The 12,408-nt window shown below is 61.0% G+C and overlaps 1 protein-coding gene across 1 annotated transcript; it reads right to left on the reverse strand.

Moving 5' to 3' along the window:
- Positions 1-1,169: 1,169 nt before the first annotated feature.
- Positions 1,170-11,992, reverse strand: KLHL21 (kelch like family member 21). Its single transcript, XM_059138269.1, has 4 exons — positions 10,904-11,992; positions 8,406-8,811; positions 4,332-4,404; positions 1,170-3,275 (listed from the first exon to the last, which is right to left on the reverse strand). The coding sequence occupies exons 1-4, from the start codon at positions 11,922-11,924 to the stop codon at positions 2,982-2,984; spliced, it is 1,794 nt and encodes a 597-aa protein (XP_058994252.1). The 5' UTR covers positions 11,925-11,992; the 3' UTR covers positions 1,170-2,981.
- Between the last annotated feature and the right edge of the window lie 416 nt (positions 11,993-12,408).

A 12,408-nucleotide genomic window follows, 5' to 3' on the forward strand; every position in this document is an offset into this window, starting at 1 on the left:
TCCCCTCTCCCACCTGGCACGGCAGCAGCCCTACACTGCTCTGGTTCTGCCCAAAGTTCCCAAGACACCAGCAGCAGGATAAAGACCATGACACTGAGTGCATAGGAAATCGTTTTATTTCAAAAAGTATATACTGAGGGCATCCTACTGTCTTAAATAGGATCCCGGACACCTAGGCCTATTGAACAAATAAATAGGCAAATCCGCCCCACGCCCTGGGGCTGGAACTAGATGTTGGACACCAAATGGGGTGTGTCCTTTAGTACATAAGTTTCTGAAATCATATAAATATAGAATACTTTATAGCAAATCAGCATTAAATACCAGTCACTGAATTTTCATAACTTAATTTGTCTCATAGACCGAAAGTTCTGTGCATCCAACACTGACGGTTGCACCCCGAGCCGGCCCATCTCTGACCCCAGCCAGTGTGCAGACATCTCTAAGTGCCACCAGGAGCAGGGAGGGGGAGGGAGGGCCGCCCCCGACCCTGGAACCCCCGCTGGGGTCTGCTGGAACCTGTGCTGCCCGGGCTGCTGCCTCCCCTTCCCACTCTGGTGTCCCAAACCAAAGACGGGGTCTGGGTGGAGGGGACCTGCGGATTCTGGCACAAGCGCAGAGCCTGTCACTGGTGCACACCACGCCAGCCACCATCCGAGTGGCCTCTGGACACAGGGGTGGTCAGTCACGTGGTAGCTCGAAGCAGAAAAGTACGAAAAAGAGAGAAGTAGGAACCGGATGGACCCCCTGCCATGAGGGAGCTTCTGCGGCGGAGGCCACACAAAGGCCACACAAAGGCCTGAGCGGACACCAGCCCTCATCGTGCCTCTTGTGCGGTCGACAAAGGCTGGTTTTGTACGGAAAACAAGGTGCGTGCAGTGCCCCCATCCCAACCAAAAAGCGTTACAGGATACCTCTTCCTGTAAGTTGCTGACAGCGGGACATCCTTGACCTTGACAGAGCCCAGCTCCACTGGAAGGAGGCCGGGACAGTTCCAGCAACGACAGCACATGTCCACGCTGCACTGCCCACCCTGCCTTCACAGAGCGCGCCACGAGGACCAGGCTGCATTCTTCCTCTGGGAGGGCGTCCTGCAGACGCGCATCTACCTGTGTGACACATCCCCACACCAAGGGCGCAGGCCACAGAGCTCCGCCAGTGCTGGGCAGCGCAGCCTCTGCCCACACTGGAACCAAGGACAGACGCTTTACAGAGCACAGATGACCTCCAAGGGGTTGGCCTGCCGGGAAGGCACTGGAGCCAGAGGAGAGGCATCCCCAGCCTGGGCAGCGCGGAGCCAGATCACCCCTGGGGGGGGCCGGGGGGAGAAGAACAACAATCCTACCAGGAGGGGTGAAGGCGACACCTGGGCCGCGAAGAAGCCCAGGCCCGAGGGATCCCACAGCCAGGCCTGCCCGGCGCGGGGGAGTCCCAGGAAGGCCCACGACCCCGCCTTCTGGGCACAGTGGGTGTGCGGAGGTGACAAGGCGGGGCACGATGGGGCTGGGAGGGGCTGGCTGGGAGCTGGAGCCGCTCCAGCTGGGGGTCCCGGCGCAGGTCTGATAGTGAGGACTCCCCACCAGGGCACGAGGGGGGGGACCCCAGCCTAAAGCTCTTGAGGCCATGGGGCTTCCTCCCCAGAAGCACCCATGCCCTCTGGCCAATGAAAGTGTTTCAGTGCCACTTAGGAAGGGACAGTGCCAATATGAACGCATTTCCAACTCCGTTCACTGGAAACGGCAACTCAACCAACACGTGCTTTCCATGTTTCTAAGGAGGGAGATGCAAACATCCTCCTCTTTGGAAGCAAGACAAATCCAACTGAAGGTTACTTGGGGACCTTGAGAGAAGACCAGTCACTCCCAAGAGGAAAACCGGGGCCGCTGAGCTGTGGAGCTCCCCAGAGCTGCCCCCTCACTCTCCTGGAGAAGCCCCAGGCTCTGGAGGAGTGGGGGGCATCACCCCGCCCTGCAGAAGCAGCTCCAGAAGATGTTAAAGAGTCGATCCAGACTGTTTCTTGCTGCCTCCCTCCCCAACTCCACCCCCTTCTTCTCAGGAAGGGCCACACTGTGTTTCAAAACTTGCAGCCAACCATGGTGGCTGCCCTGCCCAGGGGCTTCTCTGCTCCCACGGGAGGGCGAGGGCACCTGCAGCCATCTGCCCGGCTGCGCCGCCCGGTAAGAGGCTACAACCTGACACCTGTGGGCTTTTGCCCTCTCCGGCATACACCTAGGAAGATGGTCCTGGAGGTCTCCAAGTCAGGTGGACATACCACCTGGAGGGGTGGGCGGATGAGGACACCCAGCCTTGGCCTCAGCCCAGGTTCACTGGCACATCCCTCGAGGGCCCCCTCTTCAAGGCCGCCCTCCGACCCGGTCCCACTGGCCTGCGGCACTGGGATCACACACCCCTGTAAGGAGTGTTCTGTTGTGACACCCCCACGGGGGGATGGAGCCAGGCAGGTAGACGCCCTCTGTCCGGGGAGCTGGCCTGCTGCGATGTGTGGCACTGGATACGGTGTCTAGGACCCCGCTGTGGCCATCGCCAGCCTGGTTCCCGATGCTCCCAGGACAGCAGAGCCTGCAGGCCAGGGAGGACGGGCCTGGACACTCCCAGACTCTCAGGGGAGTACTTGTACCCCACAGGTGGCCCTCCTCTCTGAGGGGGGAGCAGGGAGGTGGGGGCAGGGGCAGCAGGAGGAGTCCCCTGCTGCAGCCAGAGACCTTTGCCCGTAGGAGGCTGCTCTTCCTGGACCGAGGGAGGGGCATCGGCAACTAGTCGTGGTCGCAGAAGCTGCGCATCAGGCTCTCCGAGCACAGGAAGTCTCCGGGATCAGATCCCGAAGCTCACTCCACAGCCCGAGCCCAGGCTGCACCTGCTGAACCCACGCAGTCCTGGTGCGCAGAGGTGGGGACTCACCGCCCCCCAATGCAGCCGTGTCATAGTACCTGTGCCGAGGCCCTCCCCGGGCCGGGCCGGGGCTAGTGCAGCTCGTCGGGGTTCTGTGGCAGCCGGGGCCGTGCCACATCTGTGTCACTGCTGCCGCTGTCCAGCTCAAAGCCACGGCCACCCGGGGGCACCTGGGGCATGAACTGGCGGAAGATGCTGACGCTGCCGTGCCAGAAGGTGGGCTCTGGGAGCCGGCCCACGACACTCCAGGCCCGAGTCTCTGGGTCATAGGCCTCCACCACGTCCGAGAGTTCAAACGTATTGTCGTAACCGCCTGAGACGTAGAGCTTCCCTCCAAGGACAGCCAGGCTGCCCCCGACGTGCACCTGTGGGCCCAGGGGAACAGGCAAGTGGTGGCTGGCAGCCAGGGCAGGGCGGAGACCCCCCAGTCTCTCTCCGCGGAGAAGGTGCCCGGGACCCACGGGCAAGGTGGCCTCTGCACCCTTCCCAGAACAGACCAGCATCCTTCCTATACCCCAGCTCAGGAAAGAGGCCCCATGGGGGTCCCAGGCTACGCCTGTGTCCCTGTGATGCTGGGAGGTGGCCAAAGCAGCTCTGCTTGAGGCAGGCTCAGTCCCCATCACACAGGTGGGAAAATAGCCCTGTATGGCCGATGGAGGCAGAGCCTGGGCTCTGAACCACAAAACCGGACTGGCGCACCTTTCCCAAACCTGCCATTAATAATGGGTAGGTCATTACGGGGAAAAACAAAGTTGCGTTTCCTAAACGTAAAGTTGCTAACTGGAATGTTGTGAGTTGTGACAATTGTCACAACTGCCATGCAGAGGAGGCATGGGGACAGATTTGGAAATTTTAAGGAAGACAAAAAGAAGACGTGGGTGGGTATATACAACTGTCAGGGACTACAAAAACTGCCCACATGGCCAAAAGCCGCCACACTTCCCCAGCCCCGTCACAGGGTCGGGCTCAGCACCTCTCTTCCGGACCTCCCAGGGTCACTCCTGTCTGACCTCAGGCCCTCTGCTATCCCCTTGTTCACTCTGTTCCAGGCACACTGGGCTGTGAGGCTTTTTCTAAGACCACACTAGGCACACCCAGCCCCAGGGCCTTTGCACTTGCTGTCCCTCGGTGGAATGTTCCTCCCCACATACTCTGACTTACAGCAGGCATCCAGTAAATATGGTTCTGTACGGATGAACTTGCTAAACTGTCTGACCCTGGGATTTATTTAGGGTCTCAGTGCCGCACAGTACGAACTGAGGGAAAAACCTGTCCTCTATTAAGTGAGAGAACGCTGTGAGAAAGGCCTCAACACAGGCCCTGACCCCCCCAGGCCTACTTCCCAAACACACCATGGCAACATGTTAGCCAGAAAACAGGACCAGCCTGTGCTTCCAAGGCCAACCCGTTCGCATATTTACCTGATTCATAGATGGGATCTTGTCCCATTCATTCTTCGTGGGGTTATACACGTCCACCTCTGCGGAATCGTCCCTGTGGGTGGGAGAGGAGGGAATGTTCTGGAGCCAGGAGGAAGCATCCTTGGGTGTGAGAAGCTGGAGAGGATGGCCACATAGGCCCTGCTCCTGTGGGAACTTCTTTGATGCCATCTGGCAGTCCAGATGCCGGTGGGACCTTAGCCCTTGTTGGCAGGGGCCAAGTTCAGGCCCACACCAGCTGGCCTGGGTTCTGAGGTCAGAACCAGACCCTGCTTCTCAAACCTGAAGATCGCACCTTCTGGTGCCTGACCCTCCCCACTGCTCTACACCCATGTGGCCTCCCTGCCCTCACGGCGCTCCCCGCTGGCTCCAGATACGAACTCATCACAACTCTTCCCGCCTGTCTCCTCTGTCTTCCAATATGGGCTCATCCTCCCTCCCACGGAGGGCCGGGCCAGGCCATCCTCTGCCCCACTGCCCACCTCCACGCATCCCAACTACTCCGAGGCCACGGCACTCCCCTCGGCTGTCAGCCCCCCAGCCTCCTCCTGTTCCCTGCTCTGTCCTGGATGCCAGGCAGGAGAGCCACAGTCACAGGAGCAAAGTACCAGCGCTGCCCTTCCCTTTGGGGTCAGGATCCTGCAACCTTGACATATTCTCGATCCCTGCCAAAAAAGGATCTCAAAGTCCCAGCTCTGAAAGGCAGAGACACTAACCCCCAAAGGGCAGTGACAGTAACAAGTCAGGGCTCAGCAGAAGGGCCAGTCCGTGGGGCGCCTGGGTAGCTAAGTGGGTTAAAGCCTCTGCCTCTGCTCAGGTCATGATCTAAGGATCCTGGGATCGAGCCCCGCATTAGGCTCTCTGCTCAGCGGGGAGCCTGCTTCCATCTCTCTCTCTCTCTACCTGCTTCTCTGCCTGCTTGTGATCTCTGTCAAATAAATAAATACAATATTAAAAAAAAAAAAAAAAAAAGAAGGGCCAGTCCGCACGCAGGTTAGGCCTCGGAGAACTGACTGTAGCAACTCCCCACGCTGCCTGCCGCCGTAAGCACAGAGCAGCCACTAGGGCTGGACGTACTCCAAAAAAACCTTACTTATGGACACAGAAATTTGTATTTCACGCAACTTTTCTTTTTAAAAGATTTCATTTATTTACTTATTTGACACAGAGAGACAGAGCACAAGCAGGCAGAGAGGGAGAAGCAGGCTCCCCACTGAGCAGGAAGCCAGACGCAGGGCTCGATCCTGGGACACCGGGATCATGACCTGAGCCCAAGGCAGGCGCTTAACTGAGCCACCCAGGTGCCCTAATTCAACTTTTCACATCATAAAATAACGCTTCTGCTTTGTTTTTTTTCCTCCAACCATTTCAAGATATAAAAACCGTTCCTAGTTTGTGGTCCCCATGATGAGGACAATTAGCAGCAGAGGCTGCCGCTCCCAGCTCCTCCTCCTGCGGGGAAGTGGGCACCCCGGGCAAGGAGCCTCACCCAGGGGCCAAGGCAGGGCACTGGAGAAGGGAGTGGCCCAGGATGGCAGCTGGCAAGGAGCTGAGGCCCCTGCCCAGTGCTGGGTACCCCTGAAAGAGTGGCCTGGGGACGGAAGCCGCCCGGACAGGTGGCATTCTGAGCAGGGCGTTACGTGGCTAATTAGGCTGAGGGGTTCATGAACTCAGTGGCTCTGGGACAAACACTGCAGTGCATCAGAACGAGACCTGGGTTGGGGCGCCTGGGTGGCTCAGTCGTTAGGCATCTGCCTTCGGCTCAGGTCATGATCCCGGGGTCCTGGGATCGAGCTCCACATCGGACTCTGGGCTCGGCGGGAAGCCTGCTTCTCCCTCTCCCTCTGCCCCTGCCTGTGTTCCCTCTCTCGCTGTCTCTCTGTCAAATTGGTAAATAAATCTTAAAAAACAACGAGACCTGGCCTTTGCCCACACTGTGCCCCTGGAGGACAATCGGGCTGCCTTTCCCTGCTGCTCACTCTCTCCGCCTGTTACAGGGGAGGGATTGGGGCAGAGCTGAGTCTCCTGCCCCCAGGCTTAGGTGAACCCATACAAAGGAGAATGAATAATGGGCATGGAGGGCACCCTAATGCTTCCATGGGGGGGGGGGAAATGTTAGTAACTGATAGAGGCTCAGAGGTGGAGAAGGAAGGCGCCTGGGTGTCCAGACACCGGGGCGGGGGGGGGGCTTCCTCGGAGGAGAGGGGCCTCGGTGTCCAGACTGGCCCTCGCGCCTGTCTTGCTCTCGATCATAGGACAGGGAGGACACTCTCGAAGGCGCCCCAGCTGGAACCGCTACTGAAGGGCTAAAGCCAAGGTCCTGGTGCTCTGAGAAGTATTTATAGCTGCCCCACCCCCTCTCTGAAGACATCTACCTTGACTTGGGGGAGGGAGAGCTGGGGGAAGGGTCAGAGGATGTTTTATAATGGACAGAAGCTGGCAGAGATCCCGGGGCGTTCCTGCAGCGCACACAAGGATGCGTGGCAAGTGGGGCCATCTCTCTTCTGGATGTTCCCGCCGAGAAAGCCTGGGAAGGGAGCCAGGGGTCTGGGGGAGCAGAGTGGAGGGCAGAAAAGGCCAGCGCAACGTAGAACGCAAGCCAAGGCTTACAGCTGAGGCTTACATCCTTCCTCGGAGGCTCCCAATGGAGGAGTTTCCTCCCGATGGATGAAACTGCAAGCCAGACCTTACCCTTCCCTCCTGGTCCCAAAGCTTCCAGACAGGCTCTAGGCCAAGAAGGGAGGGGCAGGGACACACACCTGTAAGTTCTCGCTCGCTCTCTCTCACACACACACACGGTATGCGAAGCAGGCAGGAGCCCCGGGATGCCCATTGGCCCATGAGGAGAGGGCATTTGGCTGTGGCAGGTCATCAAAACCCCTGACCACCCATCTCTTCCCCACACTGGCAAGGACACAGCCCGGCCCCGGGAAACCATGATACAGTGACATCACACCAGGGCCGGGGCTGGGTATCCTGGCTGGATTCAGACCCGGCGCCATCCGGTCAGTCCCTACCCCCGGAAGCCTCTGCTGCCGCCTGTGAAACAGGGATGAGCAGCGACGCCCATCGCGTCGGACAGGCACGGAGCAACTCGGAGACAGGCCACGCACAGCTCAGGGCCCTCACACGTGCTCCTTTCACCGTCCCTGTGTCCCCCGGGTAGATCTGGGCCCTGCTCCATCCCGGGTCCCTCCCCGTGGGACCCTGAGAGAAGAGCATCGGCTCCACAGAACCATGAGGCCCCCCCCGGGCCAGGTCAGGAGAGAATCTGCACACACGCACCGAAGGCCCACGTGCTGCTGTAAGTCGAGGGCTGGAGCGGAGGCCCCACTGGGCTCTCGGACTGGCAGTCGGGCACAGACACTCTGCTCGGTGAGCACAGGGTCCCTCTGACAAGGCAGCACCTCCCCAAAGACTCAAGTGAGCTCTCCCTTAGACTTCTTAAGATTCAAAATCCCTCTTAGGTAGGACAGGTTTCTTTAAAAAAAAAAAAAAAAACTTTTTAAAAATTTATTTGACAGAGATCACAGGTAGGCAGAGGCAGGCAGAGAGAGAGGAAGGGAAGCAGGCACCCCGCTGAGCAGAGAGCCTGATGCAGGGCTCGATCCCAGGACCCTGGGATCATGACCTGAGCCGAAGGCAGAAGCTTTAACCCACTGAGCCACCCAGGCACCCCGGGACAGGTTTCTTTATAATAAATGGTTCGTGGGAACCACCAGGGCCGAGACCAGGATCCTCCAGGTGGAAGAGAAGGCAAAGCAACACACTGTATTTAGCTTCCGGGAATCTCAGAAAGTTCTCTCAACCAACTAACCAAGTCAATCAAGAGATCTAACTCCATCAGTTTGGATCCCCTGACTCAGAACACCTAGAAGCCCACAGAAACTGTTCAGAGAAATGGGGCAGAACAAAGACTCCAGGTTTAGAAAGGTCTAGCCTGGGATCCCAGCTCGGGCTGCTTCCTCACCTAGGAGATGGGGAGCACGGGGAGGAGAGGCCGGAGCACGGGGCCTGGGGAAGAAGACGGGAAGAGTGCGGCTGCCGCGGACTCACCTGATGAAGTACATGAGTCCGTTCAGAGTCACCGTCTTGGGGGCAAAGGACCAGGGCGGGAGCTGGCCACAGTCCACCAGCGACCACAGGTCCGTGTCCGGGTGGTAACACTGCATCACCATGGTCTCCTTGCCGGCCAGGGAGCCGATGGCATAGAGGCGGCCACGGCACGCGGTGGTGGAGCAGTTGTCCATGGGGTAGGTCATGGGCTGCAGGGCCTCCCAGGAGTCCGTGGTGTGGTCGTAGCGCTCCGTGCTGTCCGCGGCCACCACGTACAGCAGCCCGTCCAGCACGGATGAGCTGTGGTACTCGCGGGCCTTCAGCATGGGCGCCACCTCCGTCCACTCGTTCACGCTGGAGTTGTACCTCCACACGCAGTCGTAGAGCCGGGAGCCGTCAGACCCACCTGTAAGGACAGGTCAGCCCCTGCTGACGTGGGGTGAGTCACCCGCCCCTGCCTCTGCGAACTTCCCCGAGGGACTCTCCCAGGGGAGGAAGTAACTTTGTTGGGTTTCAATGTAAACATCCTTCCTCTCCCCCCAAAGCCATGGCTGGGGGCTGGCTTCATGCAGGGGTGGAGGTTGTGCACCTGCTGACCACAGCCCAGGAGGGCAAGAGAGCCTCAGGCCGTAAGGACACCGCTCCATCTGTGTGGGTCAAGCAAAGGCCCTGTAGCCGGAATTCTAAGTAAACCGCAACCGCAGTCTAGACACCCCACACACACTGCCGGACACCTCAACCGAACCAGGGCATCCGACTCAGGGCCAAAACTTCTGGCGAGCCTCAAAGCAGCAGGGTAAGAAGCACAGGGACTGGTTCAAGGAATTCTCGCCTTCCTGGGCAGCCCCCCGCCCCAAAAAAGCCAGTGCCAGGACGAGTGGAACTCGGGGTCTCTAGTTCTTGACTGGGTGCAGGTCACCTACACATGCTCCGTCTGGGTACATGCACCAAGGCCCACAAGTACAACGTCCACTCTCTCCACGTTTCTTTCAGAGAAGAGCTAACCCCTCGCGCCACCCTCCAGCCCCACGAGTGGGGCCGGCTATAATCATCAACTAAACCAGGCCTACCCGGCACATTAGAATTTCCACAGCGTGAAGGGACCCCAAGCACTCTGGGGGCCACATCGCTGCCTGTCTCCAAAGCTGGCGCCACAGGGCAGAGGAGCAGGACATTCTATCCGTCTCATAGCCCCGAGCTTTTTAAAAGACAAAGCTCTTACAAAGCGCACTCCCCTGCTTTCTTCCTTGTAAAGAATAATTGTCTGGGGCCTCTGACGCGGGCTTTGTCGCCCCCGTGAATTCCCCACAGGCAGCTGTATGGAATGACCCAGCCACCTGTCTAAACCCAAAGGATTAGCTGCTCGGCTGAGACATTTATGGAAGGGGTGTGCGAAGTTGGGCGAGCCGAACTAGTTCTGGGAGGGAGTTCACCAGGCCAGACTTTCATGGGCTGGGAGAGCGCAGCTCCCAACCACAGGGCCGATCTCAGGTCGGGACGGATTCCAGCGTATTCCAGAAAAGGCTGAAACTCAGCAGCAGGCCGAGGAAGAGCTAAGCGTGTCCTCAAGTCGGGATTCCTTCACTTGTCAACCGGAGATGGGGGGCACCAGAGTTCAGAGCTGGCTTTTTCCTGAATGTGCCGGGCTGGGCACAGCAGCGCTGATGGCTGATGGCCTGCCCCTGCTTCAGTTCACTGACTGATAACAGGCTTCCGGAGCCGGGTTCTTTCCTTATATAGCTGTCACAGACACCGCCCCTCCTCACCCCAGGGAATAAGGTAGCCCCTTGTCTGAACTGGGATTTCTCTTTAATGAAAAATGTGGGAGATGCCCAGAACTGGAGCAGGCTGGGACCCGCCCAGCATGACTCGGCAGTGTTTTGGGGTTTGGGCCAAGTAACTGGAAGAAAACCTCTTAGCATGTGACCATGTTTACAGTCGCTGGGCAGGGAGCAGCCTAAACACCATGTGACCCCCAGGGCACAGCCTAGGTGCAAGACTGAGGGAACCTTGTCACTGGTGACAGAATGAATGTGTCAGGGGGGGCCATGTGGCTCAGCTGGGCGGGAGAAATCCCCAGGACCCAGAACGGATGTCTCAGGGAGCGCCAGCCCCTGCCTGTCTCTGGATTCCTTAGGGAGAAAAAGAAAGCACCCATTGTATGGGGTGAATGCCCCTGTATCCGCTAACCAAATGGGGGTGGGGGCACCTCCCGAGCAAGGAGGGGGCTCATCCGTCATCTAGGCCGCCCCCCCCACCAACAAAGAGCCCACAAGCAGCTGCTCGTCCCCGCTCACACAACGGTCTTCTAGGTCGAAAGCAACAGCTCTAGAAGTGTACCCACTGGCCTGCGCGGGGCGGGGAGGGGGTAGGGAAGGGGCCGCTCTCATTGCGGGGCGGTCCCGGGATTCACAGGTTCCTCCAGCAGGAAAATGCGCTCCCCCAGGGGCGCAGGAGGCTAACCCGGGGTCCCCCCGGCGGGCCCCCAGTGCCCTCACCCGTCACGTAGATGTCGTTGCCCAGCGCCACGATGCTGTAGCCCCCGCCCAGGTGGTCGGGGAACTCGGCCAAGTAGCGCCACTGGCCCGTCTGCGGGTTGTAGCAGTCGACGGTGACCAACTCGTCGCAGTCCTGGTCGCAGCCGCCCACGAGCACGAGGATCTCGGCGAGGCCGGTGGAGGGGCGCGGGCGCATGCGGGGGCAGGGCCCGCGGTCGTGGCGGTCGTAGCGCGCCGCCTGGAAGTCGCGCGCCTCGCGCAGCAGGCGCAGGCAGGGCGGGCAGCGCGCCACCAGCGGCTCGGCCTCGACGTGCGCCAGCAGGTAGAAGCGGCGCACGAAGGGCAGGCGCACGGCCTCGAGCAGCTGCGGCCAGTGCGCGGCGCGGCGCGGCGGGTCCGCGCGCACCCAGCGCAGCGCCAGCTGGTAGGCGGCCTCCTCCTTGGGGACGCACAGCCCGTCGTCGCGCAGGTAGCGCAGCAGGCGCGCCAGCGGCAGGCGCTCCAGCTGCTCCGGGCCCAGCTCGCCCACGTGGCGCAGGATGAAGCGCTGCGCCGCGCTCGCCAGCCCCGCGCAGCTGAAGGCCTCGGCGAAGTCCTGCATGTCCAGGCAGTTGGCCAGGTCGAGCTGCTGCTGCAGGAAGGCGCCGCACGCCTCCTTCACCGCCGGGAACTGCAGCAGGTCGGCGGCTCGCAGCAGCGGCTCGGCGTTGTCGCCGCTCACCGCCACGCGGCCCGTGTAGCTGAAGTCGAGCAGCAGCTGCAGCATGTCGGGCGGCACGCCGTGCAGGCGCACCCGCTCGGCGCGGCTCTCGCGCAGCTGCCCCGCGAACATGGCGCGGAAGTAGGGGCTGGCGGCCGCCAGCACGGCGCGGTGCGCGGGGAAGTCGCGCCCGCCCGCCGCCTCCAGCGTCACGTCCAGGAACTTGCGCTCGGCGCGGAGCTGGCTCAGGCCGCGCAGCAGGCTCAGCGCGTGCGCGGGGTCCGAGAAGGGCAGCACGGCCAGGGGTGCCGGCCGCTCCATGGCGCCGTCGCTGAGGGCACTCGGGAGCACCGCGGCCGGGGCCAGCGGGAGGAACGCAGCGCGCGCGGCGCCGCCGCTTTAAGTAGTGCCGGGCGGCGCGGCCTCGGGGGCGGGCCCGGGGAGGGGCGGGGCGCCGCTGATCCCCGCCCATTTAACCCCTCCGGGCCCGGCGCCGCCGCCGCCGGCCCCACGGCCCCGGCTGAGTCACCGCCCGCCCGCCTCGCGTCCGCGCCTTTTCGGGGCTGCCGGCGGGCCCCCGCTCGTGCCGGGCGCGCGGGGCGACTAGAGTCCTCTCTCCGTCCGGGCTCGGGGACTCTAGAGTCCGCCCGCGGCCCACCGGGCCCGGCTGCGGAGCGAAAGCCAGCGGGGGCGAGCTCCACGCCCGGAACCGAGCCACCCGTTTCGCGCCAGACTTCACTGCGTCGGCCCCGAGCCCCCGGGCGGCTCGCTACAGTGCCCTTTTCTTGTTTTGTTTTGAATTCCA

This window comes from Mustela lutreola, chromosome 10, assembly GCF_030435805.1.
Source record: "Mustela lutreola isolate mMusLut2 chromosome 10, mMusLut2.pri, whole genome shotgun sequence".
In the NCBI taxonomy this organism is placed as follows: Eukaryota; Metazoa; Chordata; class Mammalia; order Carnivora; family Mustelidae; genus Mustela; species Mustela lutreola.

Coding starts and splice junctions, on each gene's coding strand:
- KLHL21 (XM_059138269.1), bottom strand. CDS start 11,924: ATGGAGCGGCCGGCACCCCTGGCCGTGCTGCCCTTCTCGGACCCCGCG. Junction 8,812..10,903: donor CAACGACATCTACGTGACGG/GTGAGGGCACTG, acceptor CTGTCCTTACAG/GTGGGTCTGACGGCTCCCGG. Junction 4,405..8,405: donor GGACTCATGTACTTCATCAG/GTGAGTCCGCGG, acceptor TCCCACCCACAG/GGACGATTCCGCAGAGGTGG.